Source organism: Pavona decussata, unplaced genomic scaffold (assembly GCF_977016875.1).
Source record: "Pavona decussata unplaced genomic scaffold, jaPavDecu1.1 SCAFFOLD_195, whole genome shotgun sequence".
Taxonomy (NCBI): Eukaryota; Metazoa; Cnidaria; class Anthozoa; order Scleractinia; family Agariciidae; genus Pavona; species Pavona decussata.
In genome coordinates, this window is record NW_028145604.1 from 641284 (window position 1) to 662437 (window position 21154).

Consider the following 21154-nt stretch of genomic DNA (forward strand, 5'->3'; position numbering starts at 1 on the left):
GAATTCTTACGTTTGGGGGTTAGTTTTTTTACCTTTGTGGTTTGTAATTCTTACGTTTAGGGGTTAGATTTCTTACGTTTGGGGGTTAGTAAATCTTACGTTTGGGGGTTAGTTTTCTTACGTTTGGGAGTTAGTAATTCTTACGTTTTGGGGTTAGGTTTCTTACGTTTAGGGGTTTGTAATTCTTACGTTTGGGGTTAGTAATTCTTACGTTTAGGGGTTAGATTTCTTTCGTTTGGGGGATAGCAATTGTTACGTTTGGGGATTAGATTTCTTACGTTTGGGGGTTAGTAATTCTTACGTTTCGGGGTTAGATTTCTTAAGTTTGGGGGTTAGATCTCTTACGTTTGGGGTTAGATTTTTTACTTTTGGGGGTTAATTATTCTTACGTTTGGAAGTTAGTTTTCTTACGTTTGGGGGTTAGGGATTCTTACGTTTGTGGATTAGATTTCTTGCGTGTGGGGGTTAGTAATTCTTACGTTTGGAGGTTGGTTTTTTTACTTTTGGGGGTTGGGGATTGTTACGTGTGGGGTTTAGATTTCTTACGTTTGGGGGTTAGCAATTCTTACGTTTGGGGGTAGTTTTCTTACTTTTGGGGATTAAAATTCTTACGTTTTGGGTTTAGTTTTCTTCCGTTTGAGGATTAGTATTTTTACGTTTGGGGGTTAGTAATTCTTACGTTTGGGGGTTAGTTTTCTTACATTTGGGGGTTAGGGATTCTTACGTTTGGGGTTTAGATTTGTTAAGTTTGGGGGTTAGATTTACGTTTTGACGTTTGGGGATTAAAAATTCTTACGTTTGCGGGTTAGTTTTCTTCCGTTTGGGGGTTAGTAATTTTTATGTTTGGGGGTTAGTTTTCTTACGTTTAAGGGTGAGTAATCCTTACGTTTGGGGGTTATTTTTCTTACCTTTGGGGGTTTGTAATTGTTACGTTTAGGGGTTAGATTTCTTACGTTTGGGGATTAGTAAATCTTACGTTTGGGGGTTAGTTTTCTTACGTTTAGGGGTTTGTAACTCTTACCTTTGGGGTTAGTAATTCTTACATTTAAAGGTTAGATTTTTTTCGTTTGGGGGATAGTAATTGTCACGTTTGGGGATTAGATTTTTTATGTTTGGGGGTTAGTAATTCTTACGTTTGGGGGTTAGATCTCTTACGTTTGGGTGTTAGTAATTCTTAAGTTTGGGGGTTAGTTTTCTTACGTTTGGTGGTTAGTATATCTTACGTTTGGGGGTTAGATTTCTTATGTTTGGGGGTTAATAATTCTTACGTTTGGAGGTTAGTTTTCTTACGTTTGGGGGTTAGGGATTCTTACATTTGTGGGTTAGATTTCTTATGTTTGGGGGTTAGTAATTCTTAATTTTGGAGGTTAGTTTTCCTAACGTTTAGGGCTTAGTAATTCTGACGTTTGGGGGTTGGTTTTCTTACATTTGGGGGTTTGCGATTCTTACGTGTGGGATTTAGATTTCTTACGTTTGGGGGTTAGAGTTTTTACGTTTGGGGGTTAGATCTCTTACGTTTGGGTGTTAGTAATTCTTACGTTTGGGGGTTAGTTTTCTTACGTTTGGGGGTTAGTAATTCTTACGTTTGGGGGTTAGATTTCTTATGTTTGGGGGTTAATAATTCGTACGTTTGGAGGTTAGTTTTCTTACGTTTGGGGGTTAGTTTTCTTACGTTTGGGGATTAGGGATTCTTACATTTGTGGGCTAGATTTCTTACGTTTGGGGGTTAGTAATTCTTAATTTTGGAGGTTAGTTTTCCTAACGTTTGATGGTTAGTAATTCTTACGTTAGGGGGTTAGTTTTCTTACGTTTGGGGGTTAGTAATTCTTACGTTTGAGGGTTAGATTTGTTACGTTTGGGGGTTAGTAATTTTTACGTTTGGGGGGTAGCCTTCTTACGTTTGAGGGTTAGTAATTCTTACGTTTGGGGGTTAGATTTCTTATGTTTGTGGGTTAGAAATTTTTTTTTTGGGGGGTAGTTTTCTTACTTTTATGGCTTAGTAATTCTTACGTTTTGGGGTTAGTGTTTTTACGTTTCGGGGTTAATAATTCTTAAGTTTGGGGGTTTAGTATTTTTTTTGTTTCGGTGTTAGATTTCTTACGTTCTGGGGTTTGTAATTCTTACGTTTAAGGGTAAGATTTCTTATGTTTGGGGGTTAGTATTTCTTTCCTTTACGGGTTAGTTTTCTTATGTTTAGGGGTTAGTAATTGGTGGTTTTCACATGACGTCATAAACAACTTAAATTCATAACTTAACACAATTTTGGGTTTTTATCTTCATTACATATAAGAAAATTTAAATTTCCATCGGCTTGCTTGTCTTCAGCAGGATAGCATTCTTTGTTTTGAAAATAGAGTAGTTTGAATTTTAGATTTTTGCGCTGTGCATGACAGAAGGATTGCTGCTCTAAATATGTCACTTACATGAAAACATCGATTCGCCTCGTGTTTTTTTTTAGGTCTGATCAGCTAACATGTAATAGAAGCGTTAATGTCAATGTGTGAAAGTTCAGCAGAGAGAAGAAAGGCTTTGAAATAGCCAAGGTAAACTGCAGATGTTTTTGCTGGTTTCCGGCCGCCATGTTGGTGCCCATCAGACGGGGCACCAACATGGCGTCCCATACTAAACTCTGTAATTTTCCGTGGTACATTTTCTCGAATAACTCGATTAGAAGATATCGCACAGCCCTGTGGCTTTCACACGTTGTTTATGTATCACTCTTCTACAACATATCAATTTCTTGACTTTATCTATTGAATGGTTGAGGATTTTATTTTGTCACTTGCGTGACGATGAGTGAGGTGAAAACCACCTATTCTTACGTTTGGGGGTTAGATTTCTTACGTTTGGAGGTTAGTAATTCTTACGTTTGGGGGTTAGCTTTCTTACGTTTGGGGGTTAGTAATTCTTTCGTTTTGGGGCTTAGTTTTTTTACGTTTGGAGGTTAGTAATTCTTACGTTTAGGGGTTAGTTTTCTTACGTTTCGGGGTTAGTAATTTTTACGTTTGGGGGGTACTTCTCTTACGTTTGGGGGTTGGTAAATCTTAAGTTTGGGGGTTGGTAATTTTTACATTTGGGGGTTAGATTTCTCACGTTTGGTGGTTAGTAATTCTTACGTTTGGGGGTTGGATTTCTTACGTTTGAGGGTTAGGAATTCTTACGTTTGGGGGTTAGATTTGTTACGTTTGGGGGTTAAATTTCTTCCGTTTGAGGGTTGATAATTCTCACTTTTGGGGGTTAGGGGTTAGTAATTCTTACGTTGGGGGGGTGGTAATTTTTATGTTTGGGGGTTGGATTTCTTACGTTTGAGGGTTAGGAATTCTTACGTTTGGGGGTTAGATTTGTTACGTTTGGGGGTTAAATTTCTTCCGTTTGAGGGTTGATAATTCTCACTTTTGGGGGTTAGGGGTTAGTAATTCTTACGTTGGGGGGGTGGTAATTTTTATGTTTGGGGGTTAGATTTCTTACGTTTCGTGGTTAGTAATTCTTACCATGGGGGTTAGATTACTTATGTTTGGGGATTAGTATTTCTTACGTTTGGGGGTTAGTTTTTTTACGTTTGGGCGTTAGTAATTCTTAAGTTTGGGGGTTAGTTTTCTTACGTCTGGGGGTTAGAAATTCTTATGTTTTGGGGGTTACGTTTCTTAAGTTTTGGGGTTAGTTTTCTTACGTTTGGGGGTTAGTAATTCTTACGTTTGGGGGTTAGTAATTCTTACATTTGGGGGTTAGTTTTCTTACGTTTTGGGGTTAGTAATTCTTACGTTTGGGGGTTAGTTTTCTTACCTTTTGGGGTTTGTAATTCTTACGTTTAGGGGTTAGATTTCTTACGTTTGGGGGTTAGTAAATCTTACGTTAGAAGGTTAGTTTTCTTACGTTTGGGGGTTAGTAATTCTTACGTTTGGGGGTTAGTTTTCTTACCTTTGGGGGTTTGTAATTCTTACGTTTAAGGGTTATTTTTCTTACGTTTGAGAATTAGTTTTCTTACCTTTGGCAGTTAGTAATTCTTACGTTTGGAGGTTAGTTTTCTTACGTTTAGGGGTTTGTAATTCTTACGTTTGGGGTTAGTAATTCTTAAGTTTGAGGGTAAGATTTTTTTTTGTTTTGGGGATAGTAATTGTTACATTTGGGGATTAGATTTGTTACGTTTGGGGGTTGGTAATTCTTACGTTTGGGGGTTACTAATTCGTACCTTTTGGGGTTAGTTTTCTTACGTTTGAAAGTTAGTGATTCGTACGTTTGGGGGTTGATAATACTTACGTTTGGAGGTTAGTTTTCTTACGTTTAGTGGTTTGTAATTCTTACGTTTGGGGTTAGTAATCATTACGTGTAGGGGTAAGATTTCTTTCGTTTTGGAGATAGTAATTGTTACGTTTGGGGATTAGATTTCTTACGTTTGGGGGTTAGTACTTCTTACGTTTGGGGGTTAGAGTTCTTACGTTTGGGGGTTAGTAATTCTTACCTTTGGGGGTTAGTTTTCTTACGTTTGGGGGTTAGTAATTCTTACGTTTGGGGCTAAGTTTTCTTACGTTTTGGGATTAGTAATTCTTACGTTTGGGGGTTAGTTTTCTTACTTTTAAGGGATTAGTAAATCTTACGTTTGGGGGTTAGTTTTCGTACGTTTGGCGGTTAGTAATTCTTACGTTTGGGTTTTTTTTTTTTACGTTTAGGGGTTTGTAATTCTTACGTTTGGGGTAAGTAATTCTTTCGTTTAGGGCCTAGATTTCTTTCGTGTGGGGGATAGTAATTGTTACGTTTGAGGATTAGATTTCTTACGTTTAAGGTTAGTAACTATTACGTTTTGGGGGTAAGAGTTCTTACGTTTGGGGGATAGTAATTCTTACGTTTGGGGGTTAGTTTTCTTACGTTTTGGGGTTAGTAATTCTTACGTTTGGGGGTTAGTAATTCTTACATTTGGGGGTTAGTTTTTTTAAGTTTTGGGGTTAGTAATTCTTTCGTTTGGGGGTTAGTTTTCTTGCGTTTAAGGGTTAGTAATTCTTACGTTTGGGGGTTAGTTTTCTAACCTTTTGGGGTTTGTAATTCTTACGTTTAGGGGTTAGATTTCTTACGTTTGGGGGTTAGTAAATCTTACGTTAGAAGGTTAGTTTTCTTACGTTTGGGGGTTAGTAATTCTTACGTTTCGGGGTTAGTTTTCTTACCTTTGGGGGTTTGTAATTCTTACGTTTAAGGGTTATTTTTCTTACGTTTGAGAATTAGTTTTCTTATCTTTGGCAGTTAGTAATTCTTACGTTTGGAGGTTAGTTTTCTTACGTTTAGGGGTTTGTAATTCTTACGTTTGGGGTTAGTAATTCTTAAGTTTGAGGGTAAGATTTTTTTTTGTTTTGGGGATAGTAATTGTTACATTTGGGGATTAGATTTGTTTCGTTTGGGGGTTGGTAATTCTTACGTTTGGGGGTTAGTTTTCTTACGTTTAAGGGCTAGTAATTCTTACATTTGGAGGCTAGTTTTCCTAATGTTTGGGGGTTATTGATTCTTACGTTTTGGGGTTAGTAAATTTTTCGTTTAGGGTTAGTTTTCTTACGTTTGGGAGTTAGTAATTCTTACGTTGGGGGGTTAGTCTTCTTACGTTTGAGGGTAAGTAATTCTTACGTTTGTGGGCTAGATTTCTTACGTTTGGGGGTTAGTTTTCTTACGTTTAAGCGTTAGTAATTCTTACGTTTGGGGGTTAGTAATCCTTATGTTTGGAGGTTAGTTTTCCTTATGTTTAGGGGTTAGTTTTCTTACGTTTTGTGGTTTGTAGTTCTTACGTTTACGGTTAGTAATTCTTACGTTTAGGGGTAAGATTTCTTTTGTTTTAGGGATAGTAATTGTTACGTTTGGGGATTCGATTTTTTACGTTTGGGGGTTAGTAATTCTTACGTTTGGGGGTTAGAGTTCTTACGTTTGGGGGTTAGTAATTCTTACCTTTGGGGGTTAGTTTTCTTACTTTTGGGGGTTAGTAATTCTTATGTTTGGTTGTTAGTGTTCTTACGTTTTGGGATTAGTAATTCTTACATTTGGGGGTTAGTTTTCTTACGTTTGGGGGTTAGTAATTCTTACGTTTGGGGGTTTGTTTTCTTACGTTTAGGGGTTTGTAATTCTTACGTTTGGGATTAGTAATTCTTACGTTTAGGGGTTACATTTCTTACTTTTGAGGGATAGTAATTGTTACGTTTGGTGATTAGATTTCTTTGCTTTGGGGGTTAGATCTCTTACATTTGACGGTTAGTAATTCTTACGTTTAGGGGTTAGTTTTCTTACGTTTTGGGGTTAATAATTCTTTCATTTGGGGGTTAGTTTTCTTATGCTTAAGGGTTAGTAATTCTTACGTTTGGGGGTTAGTTTTCTTCCCTTTGTCGGTTTGTTATTCTTACATTAAGGGGTTAGATTTCTTTCGTTTTAAGGATAGTAATTGTTACGTTTGGGGATTAGATTTCTTACGTTTGAGGGTTAGTTATTCTTACGTTTGGGGGTTAGTAATTCTTACCTTTGGGGGTTAGGTTTCTTACGTTTAGGGGTTAGTAATTCTTACGTTTGGGTGTTATATTTCTTATGTTTGGGGGTTAATAATTCGTACGGTTGGAGGTTAGGGATTCTTACGGTTGTGGGTTAGATTTCTTACGTTTGGGGGTTAGTATATCTTACGGTTGTGCGTTAGATTTCTTACGTTTGGGGGTTAATAATTCTTACGTTTGGAGGTTAGTTTTCTTACGTTTGGGGGTTAGTTTTCTTGCGTTTAAGGGTTAGTAATTCTTACGTTTGGGGGTTAGTTTTCTTACATTTGGGGGATAGGAATTGTTACGTTTACGGGTTAGATTTCTTTCGTTTGGGGGATAGCAATTGTTACGTTTAAAGGGGTTAAATCTCTTTTCTTTGGGGGATAGTAATTGTTACGTTTGGGGATTAGATTTCTTACGTTTTGGGGTTAGTAATACTTACGTTTGGGGGTTAGTTTTCTTACATTTTGGGGTTAGATTTCTTACGTTTGGGCATTAAAAATTGTTACGTTAGCAGGTTAGTTTTCTTCCGTTTGGAGGTTAGTAATTCTAACGTTTGGGGGTTAGTTTTCTTACGTTTTGGGGTTAGTAATTCTTTCGTTTGGGGGTTAGTTTTCTTACGTTTAAGGGTTAAGAATTCTTACGTTTGGGGGTTAGTTTTTTTACCTTTGTGGTTTGTAATTCTTACGTTTAGGGGTTAGATTTCTTACGTTTGGGGGTTAGTAAATCTTACGTTTGGGGGTTAGTTTTCTTACGTTTGGGAGTTAGTAATTCTTACGTTTTGGGGTTAGGTTTCTTACGTTTAGGGGTTTGTAATTCTTACGTTTGGGGTTAGTAATTCTTACGTTTAGGGGTTAGATTTCTTTCGTTTGGGGGATAGCAATTGTTACGTTTGGGGATTAGATTTCTTACGTTTGGGGGTTAGTAATTCTTACGTTTCGGGGTTAGATTTCTTAAGTTTGGGGGTTAGATCTCTTACGTTTGGGGTTAGATTTTTTACTTTTGGGGGTTAATTATTCTTACGTTTGGAAGTTAGTTTTCTTACGTTTGGGGGTTAGGGATTCTTACGTTTGTGGATTAGATTTCTTGCGTGTGGGGGTTAGTAATTCTTACGTTTGGAGGTTGGTTTTTTTACTTTTGGGGGTTGGGGATTGTTACGTGTGGGGTTTAGATTTCTTACGTTTGGGGGTTAGCAATTCTTACGTTTGGGGGTAGTTTTCTTACTTTTGGGGATTAAAATTCTTACGTTTTGGGTTTAGTTTTCTTCCGTTTGAGGATTAGTATTTTTACGTTTGGGGGTTAGTAATTCTTACGTTTGGGGGTTAGTTTTCTTACATTTGGGGGTTAGGGATTCTTACGTTTGGGGTTTAGATTTGTTAAGTTTGGGGGTTAGATTTACGTTTTGACGTTTGGGGATTAAAAATTCTTACGTTTGCGGGTTAGTTTTCTTCCGTTTGGGGGTTAGTAATTTTTATGTTTGGGGGTTAGTTTTCTTACGTTTAAGGGTGAGTAATCCTTACGTTTGGGGGTTATTTTTCTTACCTTTGGGGGTTTGTAATTGTTACGTTTAGGGGTTAGATTTCTTACGTTTGGGGATTAGTAAATCTTACGTTTGGGGGTTAGTTTTCTTACGTTTAGGGGTTTGTAACTCTTACCTTTGGGGTTAGTAATTCTTACATTTAAAGGTTAGATTTTTTTCGTTTGGGGGATAGTAATTGTCACGTTTGGGGATTAGATTTTTTATGTTTGGGGGTTAGTAATTCTTACGTTTGGGGGTTAGATCTCTTACGTTTGGGTGTTAGTAATTCTTAAGTTTGGGGGTTAGTTTTCTTACGTTTGGTGGTTAGTATATCTTACGTTTGGGGGTTAGATTTCTTATGTTTGGGGGTTAATAATTCTTACGTTTGGAGGTTAGTTTTCTTACGTTTGGGGGTTAGGGATTCTTACATTTGTGGGTTAGATTTCTTATGTTTGGGGGTTAGTAATTCTTAATTTTGGAGGTTAGTTTTCCTAACGTTTAGGGCTTAGTAATTCTGACGTTTGGGGGTTGGTTTTCTTACATTTGGGGGTTTGCGATTCTTACGTGTGGGATTTAGATTTCTTACGTTTGGGGGTTAGAGTTTTTACGTTTGGGGGTTAGATCTCTTACGTTTGGGTGTTAGTAATTCTTACGTTTGGGGGTTAGTTTTCTTACGTTTGGGGGTTAGTAATTCTTACGTTTGGGGGTTAGATTTCTTATGTTTGGGGGTTAATAATTCTTACGTTTGGAGGTTAGTTTTCTTACGTTTGGGGGTTAGTTTTCTTACGTTTGGGGATTAGGGATTCTTACATTTGTGGGCTAGATTTCTTACGTTTGGGGGTTAGTAATTCTTAATTTTGGAGGTTAGTTTTCCTAACGTTTGATGGTTAGTAATTCTTACGTTAGGGGGTTAGTTTTCTTACGTTTGGGGGTTAGTAATTCTTACGTTTGAGGGTTAGATTTGTTACGTTTGGGGGTTAGTAATTTTTACGTTTGGGGGGTAGCCTTCTTACGTTTGAGGGTTAGTAATTCTTACGTTTGGGGGTTAGATTTCTTATGTTTGTGGGTTAGAAATTTTTTTTTTGGGGGGTAGTTTTCTTACTTTTATGGCTTAGTAATTCTTACGTTTTGGGGTTAGTGTTTTTACGTTTCGGGGTTAATAATTCTTAAGTTTGGGGGTTTAGTATTTTTTTTGTTTCGGTGTTAGATTTCTTACGTTCTGGGGTTTGTAATTCTTACGTTTAAGGGTAAGATTTCTTATGTTTGGGGGTTAGTATTTCTTTCCTTTACGGGTTAGTTTTCTTATGTTTAGGGGTTAGTAATTGGTGGTTTTCACATGACGTCATAAACAACTTAAATTCATAACTTAACACAATTTTGGGTTTTTATCTTCATTACATATAAGAAAATTTAAATTTCCATCGGCTTGCTTGTCTTCAGCAGGATAGCATTCTTTGTTTTGAAAATAGAGTAGTTTGAATTTTAGATTTTTGCGCTGTGCATGACAGAAGGATTGCTGCTCTAAATATGTCACTTACATGAAAACATCGATTCGCCTCGTGTTTTTTTTTAGGTCTGATCAGCTAACATGTAATAGAAGCGTTAATGTCAATGTGTGAAAGTTCAGCAGAGAGAAGAAAGGCTTTGAAATAGCCAAGGTAAACTGCAGATGTTTTTGCTGGTTTCCGGCCGCCATGTTGGTGCCCATCAGACGGGGCACCAACATGGCGTCCCATACTAAACTCTGTAATTTTCCGTGGTACATTTTCTCGAATAACTCGATTAGAAGATATCGCACAGCCCTGTGGCTTTCACACGTTGTTTATGTATCACTCTTCTACAACATATCAATTTCTTGACTTTATCTATTGAATGGTTGAGGATTTTATTTTGTCACTTGCGTGACGATGAGTGAGGTGAAAACCACCTATTCTTACGTTTGGGGGTTAGATTTCTTACGTTTGGAGGTTAGTAATTCTTACGTTTGGGGGTTAGCTTTCTTACGTTTGGGGGTTAGTAATTCTTTCGTTTTGGGGCTTAGTTTTTTTACGTTTGGAGGTTAGTAATTCTTACGTTTAGGGGTTAGTTTTCTTACGTTTCGGGGTTAGTAATTTTTACGTTTGGGGGGTACTTCTCTTACGTTTGGGGGTTGGTAAATCTTAAGTTTGGGGGTTGGTAATTTTTACATTTGGGGGTTAGATTTCTCACGTTTGGTGGTTAGTAATTCTTACGTTTGGGGGTTGGATTTCTTACGTTTGAGGGTTAGGAATTCTTACGTTTGGGGGTTAGATTTGTTACGTTTGGGGGTTAAATTTCTTCCGTTTGAGGGTTGATAATTCTCACTTTTGGGGGTTAGGGGTTAGTAATTCTTACGTTGGGGGGGTGGTAATTTTTATGTTTGGGGGTTGGATTTCTTACGTTTGAGGGTTAGGAATTCTTACGTTTGGGGGTTAGATTTGTTACGTTTGGGGGTTAAATTTCTTCCGTTTGAGGGTTGATAATTCTCACTTTTGGGGGTTAGGGGTTAGTAATTCTTACGTTGGGGGGGTGGTAATTTTTATGTTTGGGGGTTAGATTTCTTACGTTTCGTGGTTAGTAATTCTTACCATGGGGGTTAGATTACTTATGTTTGGGGATTAGTATTTCTTACGTTTGGGGGTTAGTTTTTTTACGTTTGGGCGTTAGTAATTCTTAAGTTTGGGGGTTAGTTTTCTTACGTCTGGGGGTTAGAAATTCTTATGTTTTGGGGGTTACGTTTCTTAAGTTTTGGGGTTAGTTTTCTTACGTTTGGGGGTTAGTAATTCTTACGTTTGGGGGTTAGTAATTTTTACGTTTGGGGGTTAGATTTTTTACGTTTGGGGGTTAGTTTTCTTACGTTAGGGGTTTAGTAATTGTTACGTTTGGGGGGTAGCCTTCTTACGTTTGAGGGTTAGTAATTCTTGCGTTTGGGGGTTAGATTTCTTACGTTTAGGGGTTAGTAATTCTTACGTTTCAGGGTTAGTTTTCTTACTTTTGGGGGTTAATAATTCTTACGTTTGGGAGTTGGTTTTTTTACTTTTGGGGGTTGGGGATTCTTACGTTTGCGGTTTAGTTTTCTTCCGTTTAAGGATTAGTAATTTTTACGTTTGTGGGTTAGTAATTCTTACGTTTGGGGGTTAGTTTTCTTACATTTGGGGGTTAGTAATTCTTACGTTTGGGGGTTTGTTTTCTTACGTTTAGGGGTTTGTAATTCTTACGTTTGGGGTTAGTAATTCTTACGTTTAGGTGTTAGATTTCTTTCTTTTGGGGGATAGTAATTGTTACGTTTGGGGATTAGATTTCTTACTTGTGGGAGTTAGTAACTCTTACTTTTAGGGGTTAGAGTTCTTACGTTTGGGGGTTAGTAATTCTAACGTTTGGGGGTTAGTTTTCTTACGTTACGGGGTTAGGGATTCTTACTTTTGTGGGTTAGACTTCTTACGTTTGGGGGTTAGTAAATCTTACGTTTGGGGGTTAGTTTTCTTACCTTTGGGAGTTTGTAATTCTTACGTTTGGGGTTAGTAAATCTTACGTTTAGGGGTAAGATTTCTTTCGTTTTAAGGATAGTAATTGTTACGTTTGGGGATTAGATTTCTTACGTTTGAGGGTTAGTTATTCTTACGTTTGGGGGTTAGTAATTCTTACCTTTGGGGGTTAGATCTCTTAAGTTTGGGTGTTAGTAATTCTTACGTTTGGGTGATATATTTCTTATGTTTGGGGGTTAGTTTTCTTACCTTTAAGGGTTTGTAATTCTTACGTTTAGGGGTTAGATTTCTTACGTTTGGGGATTAGTGAATCTTACGTTTGGGGGTTAGTTTTCTTACGTTTAGGGATTTGTAACTCTTCCCTTTGGGGTTAGTAATTCTTACATTTAAGGGTTAGATTTTTTTCGTTTGGGGGATAGTAATTGTCACGTTTGGGGATTAGATTTCTTACGTTTGGGGGTTAGTAATTCTTACGTTTGGGGGTTAGATCTCTTACGTTTGGGTGTAAGTAATTCTTACGTTTGGGTGTTATATTTCTTATGTTTGGGGGTTAATAATTCTTACGTTTGGAGGTTAGTTTTCTTACGTTTGGGGGATAGTTTTCTTACATTTGGGGGTTTGTAATTCTTACGTTTGGGGGTTTTTAATTCTTACGTTTGAGGGTTAGAATTCTTACGTTTGGGGGTTAGTAAATCTTACGTTTGGAGGTTATTTTTATTAATGTTTGGGGGTTAGGGATTCTTACGTTTGGGGGTTAGTAATTCTTACGTTTGGGGGTTAGTTTTCTTCCGTTTGGGGGTTAGTAATTCTTACGATTGGGGGTTAGTAATTGTTACGTTTGGGGATTATATTTCTTACGTTTTGGGGTTTGTAATGTTTACGTTTGGGGGTTGGTTTTCTGACATTTGGGGGTTAGTATTTCTTACGTATGGGGTTAGTAATTCTTACGTTTAGGGGTAAGATTTCTTTCGTTTTTAGGATTGTAATTGTTACGTTTGGGGATTATATTTCTTACGTTTTGGGGTTAGTAATGTTTACGTTTGGGGGTTGGTTTTCTTACATTTGGGGGTTAGTATTTCTTACGTATGGGGTTAGTAATTCTTACGTTTAGGGGTAAGATTTCTTTCATTTTTAGGATAGTAATTGTTACGTTTGGGGATTATATTTCTTACGTTTTGGGGTTAGTAATTCTTACGTTTGGGGGTTGGTTTTCTTACATTTGGGGGTTAGTATTTCTTACGTATGGGGTTAGTAATTCTTACGTTTAGGGGTTAGATTTCTTTCGTTTGGGGGATAGTAATTGTTACGTTTGGGGATTAGATTTGTTACGTTTTGGGGTTAGTAATTCTTACGTCTGGGGGTTAGTTTTCTTACATTTTGGGGTTAGATTTCTTACGTTTGGGGATTAAAAATTGTTACGTTTGCGGGTTAGTTTTCTTCCGTTTGGGGGTTAGTTTTTTTACGTTTTGGGGTTAGTAATTCTTTCGTTTGGGGGTTAGTTTTCTTACGTTTAAGGGTTAAGAATTCTTACGTGTGGGGGTTAGTTTTCTTACCTTTGTGGTTTGTAATTCTTACGTTTGGGGGTTAGATTTCTTACGTTTGGGGGTTAGTAAATCTTACGTTTGGGGGTTATTTTTCTTACGTTTGGGAGTTAATAATTCTTACGTTTCGGGGTTAGTTTTCTTACGTTTAGGGGTTTGTAATTCTTACGTTTGGGGTTAGTAATTCTTACGTTTAGGGGTTAGATTTCTTTCGTTTGGGGGATAGCAATTGTTACGTTTGGGGATTAGATTTCTTACGTTTGGGGGTTAGTAATTCTTACGTTTCGGGGTTAGATTTCTTAAGTTTGGGGGTTAGATTTCTTACGTTTTGGGGTTAGATTTTTTACTTTTGGGGGTTAATTATTCTTACGTTTGGAAGTTAGTTTTCTTACGTTTGGGGGTTAGGGATTCTTACGTTTGTGGATTAGACTTCTTGCGTGTGGGGGTTAGTAATTCTTACGTTTGGAGGTTAGTTTTCCTAACGTTTGGGGGTTAGTAATTCTTACGTTTGGGGGCTGGTTTTTTTACTTTTGGGGGTTGGGAATTCTTACGTGTGGGGTTTAGATTTCTCACGTTTGGGGGTTAGTAATTCTTACGTTTGGGGGTAGTTTTCTTACTTTTGGGGATTAAAATTCTTACGTTTGCGCTTTAGTTTTCTTCCGTTTGAGGATTAGTAATTTTTACGTTTCGGGGTTAGTAATTCTTACGTTTGGGGGTTAGTTTTCTTACATTTGGGGGTTGGGGATTCTTACGTTTGGGGTTTAGATTTGTTAAGTTGGGGAGTTAGTAATTCTTACGTTTGGGGGTTAGATTTCTTACGTTTTGACGTTTGGGGATTTAAAATTCTTACGTTTGCGGGTTAGTTTTCTTCCGTTTGGGGTTAGTAATTTTTATGTTTGGGGGTTAGTTTTCTTACGTTTTGGGGTTAGTAATTCTTTCATTTGGGGGTTAGTTTTCTTACGTTTAAGGGTGAGTAATCCTTACGTTTGGGGGTTAGTTTTCTTACCTTTAAGGGTTTGTAATTCTTACGTTTAGGGGTTAGATTTCTTACGTTTGGGGATTAGTGAATCTTACGTTTGGGGGTTAGTTTTCTTACGTTTCGGGGTTAGTAATTTTTACGTTTGGGGGGTACTTCTCTTACGTTTGGGGGTTGGTAAATCTTAAGTTTGGGGGTTGGTAATTTTTACTTTTGGGGGTTAGATTTCTCACGTTTGGTGGTTAGTAATTGTTACGTTTGGGGTTGGATTTCTTACGTTTGAGGGTTAGGAATTCTTACGTTTGGGGGTTAGATTTGTTACGTTTGGGGGTTAGATTTCTTACGTTTGAGGGTTGATAATTCTCACTTTTGGGGGTTAGGGGTTAGTAATTCTTACGTTGGGGGGGTTGTAATTTTTATGTTTGGGGGTTAGATTTCTTACGTTTCGTGGTTAGTAATTCCTACCATGGGGGTTAGATTACTTATGTTTGTGGATTAGTATTTCTTTCGTTTGGGGGTTAGTTTTTTTACGTTTGGGCGTTAGTAATTCTTACGTCTGGGGGTTAGAAATTCTTATGTTTTGGGGGTTACGTTTCTTAAGTTTTGGGGTTAGTTTTCTTACGTTTGGGGGTTAGTAATTCTTACGTTTGGGGGTTAGATTTGTTACGTTTGGGGGTTAGTAATTTTTACGTTTGGGGGTTAGATTTTTTACGTTTGGGGGTTAGTTTTCTTACGTTTGGGGGTTAGTAATTGTTACGTTTGGGGGGTAGCCTTCTTACGTTTGAGGGTTAGTAATTCTTGCGTTTGGGGGTTAGATTTCTTACGTTTAGGGGTTAGGAATTCTTACGTTTGAGGGTTAGTTTTCTTACTTTTGGGGGTTAGTAATTTTTACGTTTGCGGGTTAGAGTTCTTTTTTTTTTTAGTAATTATTACGTTTGGGGGTTAGTCTTCTTACGTTTGAGGGTTAGTAGTTCTTATGTTTGGGGTTAGTAATCGTTTCTTTTGGGGGTTGGTTTTCTTACGTAAAAATCCGCTCTTTAGGTACGAATAGAGGTTGCTGGAAACTGAATATATTAGATGGTCAACTGGGTGGAACGTTTCTAAATATGTAGTTTGCTGAGATTTGTTATTAAAGCGCTGGTTCTAGCTGGGTAAAAATTGTCTGGTTTGTTTTTCCTGCCTGTTAGGACCCATGTTAGGCTCGTAAGAAATCGTATTTGACTTTTTACTTTAACACCGCCTTAACCAATAAAATTTGAAGGCAAGTCGCGCGCCAGGAAATAACGGTGGCTCCACTGTTTTCCTTCTTGTGTTGTTCTTTTTATCTCTATATCATCCTGTGTATGTCAGAAAACACTCTAATACAGCACTATTTCAAATCATAACAACTCGGCGGCGTGATCAACAACAGCGGGAAATCCGTGTACATTCGCAGGCTAAAAGCCCTTAAGTGATAACGTACCTGTCTCTTTTGTTTGAAGTCGTCGAGATATCGACCTCTGAAATCCCCGCGAGTCAGGAGTTATTCACATTATGATTTGTGTTTTGTGGTCGCCCTTGTGTCCGATTAATTTTTTTTTAATATTTGGAACAAGAAAGGCAGAAAGGGCCCTTCTCCTGATATGTCGAAATTAACGCTCACGGCTAGCGATGTCCAATGCGTGCTCGAAGCCCTTGATGTCACGAAAGCCACCCGAGTGGACAGAGAATTACAGGTCCATCTCCTTACCGCCACTGGTATCCAAAGTCTTGGAGCGAAATATATTTAACACTTCAAAGATAGAGTGTACGAGGTGGTAGAAAAATGTCAACATGGATTCATAAGGGGGAAATCATGCACCTCCAATATTTTCTTTTGGAAGTTTTGGACCACGTGGGCTCCCTACTAGACGGCGGAAAACAGGTGGACATGATCTATATAAATATGTCTAAGGCCTTCGATAAGGTGAACCATGGCTGCCTGCTGCAAAAGTTTCACAAGTTCGGATTTGGAGGCAGCCTCTTGCAGTGGTTAGTTCTTACCTGATGGGTCGCTACCAATGTGTAACAGTGCTGGGTGAAACCTCTGATACTTTGCCTGTCAGCTCCGGAATACCGCAGGGCTCCATTTTAGAACGATGCTATTTCTCATCTATGTAACTAACTTGCCCGATTCGTTCCTGACGAACTTTTCTGCCATATTTTCCGATGACACAAAAATATATAAACAAATAAGTCTCAGGAAGATGCTGCGTACCTACAAGCAGACTTGCTTGCTGGTTAGTTAACAGACATCACACTTACAGCTGGCTGGGATTTTCATTTCTTTTAAGTTTAACTCGCTGGCAGTGACTAAAGAGCGGGTATTTTTTCCCAGGAACGTTAAATAGTAACCAAGATTGACGTAGGGCCACTCAGCTAGTTAGTGCAACATACGATTAATTTTCTCTGAAAGGGTCGTTGGGTACTTCTGAGGGGACGCCGATTGAGAGGAGGTACCAAGTTGAGATTTTACGGAAAAATCTTTTGGATTCTTCCCGTAATTTAACTGAATAAGTCAAAATCGCTTTTGAACGCCATGTTCCTCAATCAAGTTCTGGTCCACTTCAGTGATGTAGCGGATCCCGTAAGGTAGCAAGACATCTCTTGGTCAGCCAAGAAGCTAAATTTCCCAAAAGTTCCGTTTACAAACGCTACAGAAACCTGTTTTTTTTCAGTTCTGACTGTTTCTGATTGCTTTCGAAGGTCCGCCGTCGTTTATCGTGTGTCGCACTGTAGCTACATTACGTGTTCGTATCAAGGTGCGCCTTTCAGAGCTTACTGTTCCATGCACTGGCCCCAGTTATTCCCATTTATTAATAATGGTAATTGAACTGAGTGGAGTGCAATTTGGTCTGAAATCACAGGCATGATTCCAAAATCGAACGAGCGCGCAGCACGAGTTTGATTTGAAATCACAAGTATGATTTCAGACCAAAATTGCACGACACAAAGTTTAATTACCACTTTATTACACCTATTTTGAAATCAGAGTTTTATTGTCAATATTAATATTCTATCTTTGTTACTTCATTTCCATTTTGATGGGCTAATTAAGAAAGGATGCGATTTGGAGCAAAAATTAAAATGGTGCAATTTGGGAATAAATCGCACTGTTGAGAGCCAATCAGATTGCAAGGATCACCAGTGATTTCAAAATGGATATAATAAAAAACTGCATCATTGGATAATACAATTCTGGCGTTTTGATTGGTTTAGCGTCCATGAAATATCAGTCATTATTAAAAACTAGATCATTGTATAATGCTATTCCAGGGATTTGATTGGCTTAGCGGCCATGGTATATGAGCCATTATGCTATGCCCGAGATACGATGCTCGGCGATACGCGCCTCGTTAACTATCTAACATCTCATATCCAACGCGCGCGCTCGTGGAATAATTGTTAATTATACCATGCCCGAGAAATAGAGGCCATTAACTCCTCTTTTAGTCGTTCTTCAGGAGGAAATCAGCAATAATCGATAAAAATAACGCAAACATGTTACTGTTACTATGAATGGTTTTAAATGGTGACTTTTTGACTCTAAAACAAGCAGGTCTTTATAGGTCAGGCCAAATATAGCTGTTTTCTTGCTCCAAACAATACAACCACAAAACAGTTGAACACCTTTACTTGTTGGTACTAGCTAGCCCTAAAGAATTTTAAAAATTAAACAGTTTCTAAGCTTCTTTTGTTTTAAAATACCACGTCTGCTTTGAAGCTAATTTTTTTTAGCGCAACATGAAATTGGCAACCCACTCGCTATGGCGGCCGAAACATTGGTGAATGAGAAACAAGACGGTGAAGAAACCATGAAGAAATTATTTTGCTTCAACTTAAGCCGTTTGAACAGAAAACTCCTGGTGTCCAAAGTGTTTTATTTTTGTTACTGGGGAGCAGTTGGCTCGTTTTTCCCGCTTCTAGGAGTTTATTTCAAGCAGCTAGGAATGAACCCAAGCCTTAGCGGCATTCTTGTCGGTTGCCGGCCGATGGTGGAATTTTTCAGCGCGCCACTTTTGGGATCTTTAGCTGATAGACTGAACAAACGCAAACTGCTGTTGCTGTTTTCATTGGTATGTTGGATATCCTTCAATTTTTCTCTGGCGTTCATAAAACCGGCACCCGTAACGTGCAGGAAATATTTCATTCTCACAGAAAATGTATCGCAAATTGTCACGGGTGAAACATCAGAAATCAAAGACTTTCTCGGGCCGAATACTCCGGATAAAAAAGAACCAGAATTTAAAGCGAAGAGTTCTTTGGTTTACGACCGCGAAGGCGTTCACCAAGTATTTTTAGTCCTTTTGTTTTTAACAGTGGTAGGAGAGTTTTTCTCGGCGCCAGCCATAACTCTGGCGGACTCAGCAACTCTGGGGATGCTGGGAGAAAACAAAGAGCTTTATGGCCGACAGCGCATGTGGGGAAGCCTTGGTTGGGGAACCGCCATGTTCCTTCTTGGCTTTGTGATCGACAGCATGAGAGGAGTCGAACTCTGCGGTGAAATAATCAGCCAAAATTACACGGTTGGATTTTATTTCTTTTTCGTTTTTATGGTTTGCGCTTTAACTGTAGCCACCCGTTTCTCTTTTCCAAACAAAGAAAACGTTGAACTGGAAGAAGGAATCCATGATCAAGGATCCGGATTGTATCGCATACTGCTATCATTTCGGTACGGATCATTTTTACTCGTGACATTCTTCCTGGGTTTCGGGGTTGGTCTTATTTTCACTTTCCTCTTCTGGCACCTGGAAGACCTCGGAGGTCCGCCGACTCTGTTCGGAATAGCATCCTTAATCGATCACATTTCGGAAATCGCTTGTTATTTCAACGTTGGTCGCCTTATATGTTGTGTCGGCCATATTCGGGTTCTATACATCGGCCTTATAGGTAATCTAATTCGCTTTATTTACATTTCTTTCCTCAAAAATCCATGGTTAGTACTGCCTCTCGAGATTTTACAAGGAGTAACTCATGCGGCGGTATGGGCAGCTTGTACGAGCTACGTTGGTCGAATTGCTCCCCCCGGATTCGCAACCTCCGCGCAAGGAATTTTACAAGGTTTACATCACGGTTTAGGGAGGGGCTGTGGAGCAATAATAGGGGGAGTACTCATTCACATGTTTGGTACTAACATGACCTTCAGGGCTTATGGAATCGCCAGTCTCGTTGTTTTAATCCTGTTTGCAATTGTCCAGAAAATTCTTGGGCCAGACGAGAGAATGACAAGTGGCGCGAGGCCAAATCAGTTAGAAGTGACAACCAAAGCCAAACTAAGCCCTAAAAATAGTCCAGAGGTGGATTCACCGCCATCAGTTGTAGCTCCTCTTATGCCGGGCTTATTTTCTCATAGAAATTCAGCGGAGCCTAACTTTGGAGTTGTAGGAAGGCATATTCAGCCCAGGAGCACAACAAGTTGATATGAATTCGTTCTTAAACCTTCTTGCGCGGGTCACCTGGCGAGTTATATGAGTGGATCATGTAGGCCTTTCCGGCCGGCGACGATGGACTTGGCTTACGCGCATGGGAGAAAAAAGCACACCAGCCTCGAGATTAAGTGTTGTTACACGCCAGCACGAACGTGTAGTTTGTTCGTAAACAGTTTTACAGCTAGAGATAGGGAATAGTAAAACTAGATAATTAATTAATCTTGTTTGGTGATTTTTTGTTTTTATATTCCTTTCAACCAATAGCGCTTTTGATTTATAAGTCTCTCCTTTGATTCCCAAAAATCCGTCTCACCGTATGATTTACTTTGCGCAAAAATTTTAAGTTAAATAAGAAAAGTAAGATTCGAGGTTCAATTACCGAAATTGTGATTGACACATGAAAACGAAACAAATGCGCAAGGGAGAAATTTGTTACGTTTACCTCCTCAGTCGGCGTTGCTTATATGGAAGCTCTATTTAACAATTAGATTATGAGCTCGAGATTTCTATCGCGTGATAGTTGATGAGGGCGAAGCCCGAATCAACTATCACGCATAGAAATCGAGAGCGAATTATCTAATTGTTTTAGTATAAATCTACCAGTCGTTCAAAACTAAACAAGTAAATTATCTATTTCCTCATCGCAGACACTTCGAAAACGCGAAGAAGCGGGCGCCATTTTGTTGAAAATCGCTACTCACTATCTATCACAGAATAGATAGCGAGTAGCGTAACCAATCAGAGAACGGCATTCGTGATAGAACACTAGTAGATTTATACTAAATACATATATATATATAGAGAGAGAGTCGAAGTTTTATGTCCAAACTTACCAGAGTAGGCAAACGACGGCTGCAAATAAAATATTCTCACCGGCGTTTCCATGGAGTTCATTAGTTTATTCTAATTAAGTAATCCATAGCCTAAAATAGTTTTAAAGTTCATGTGAAATTTATTTTTACGCAGTTATAAAATATAATGTAAACGTATGATGCAAAGTTGAGTTGTATAGGGTGAAAAATTACGATTTTACAGGCGCCGAAAGTTGGACTATTTTGATCCGAAATATGGGCCGGAGACTAGCCTGGGTCAAGTTTATTGCAAAATTAATAATATTCCTTCTTGCGACGTAATGTTGGGGTCAATAGTTTTGTTTTGCTAACTAATTTCTGTAATTTCTTCAGTACTGTGAGGGACACTGGCGCGTTCTTACTCCCTTCGTTTTCTAGCCTATTCGTTTCCCTGCTGTTTTTACAACTCTCACTGCTAGGGGCGCCAGAAACGCTGGCAATTTCTCCCTTCTCTAACCTTCCTTTTCGCACTATCCGCCATATTGTACCCAATATTACATCGGCGGATGTTGTCGCGTTGTATTTTGTCCGCGCCATTTGAACAACTATTTTCCTGGGTCAAAATAGTGAAACTTTCGGAGCTTGTAAAATCGTTGAGTTTCACCCTAGACATACTAAACTTTGGAATTTTACATTTTCAAACGTTATATTTTAAAGCACTTTAAAGGAAAAAACAAACAAATTTATTTATTTATTTTTACCCTCCCTATACGTGGTTCATCACAAAGTTACTGCGTCTTCGTCAATGCACATGGAAATGAAGTTACCGGCCATCAATTCCCTGGGGTGGCTAACGTATACTAATGCCCAGACCCCGGCCCGG

General features: G+C 38.5%; 2 protein-coding genes across 2 annotated transcripts in view; one reads left to right on the forward strand and one right to left on the reverse strand.

Annotated features, from left to right (window-relative positions):
• LOC146461584 (adenosine receptor A3-like) overlaps positions 1-21154 on the reverse strand; it is a 144988-nt gene that overhangs the window by 88808 nt on the left and 35026 nt on the right. The window lies entirely within an intron of this gene.
• On the forward strand, positions 17781-19891 carry LOC146461594 (major facilitator superfamily domain-containing protein 6-like). The gene has a single exon (XM_085086434.1). It carries the CDS (start codon positions 17819-17821, stop codon positions 19469-19471), a length of 1653 nt encoding a protein of 550 aa, XP_084942560.1. The 5' UTR covers positions 17781-17818; the 3' UTR covers positions 19472-19891.

Excerpts from the sequence above, each read along its gene's own strand:
- LOC146461594 (XM_085086434.1), top strand. The coding sequence starts at position 17,819 with ATGGCGGCCGAAACATTGGTGAATGAGAAACAAGACGGTGAAGAAACC.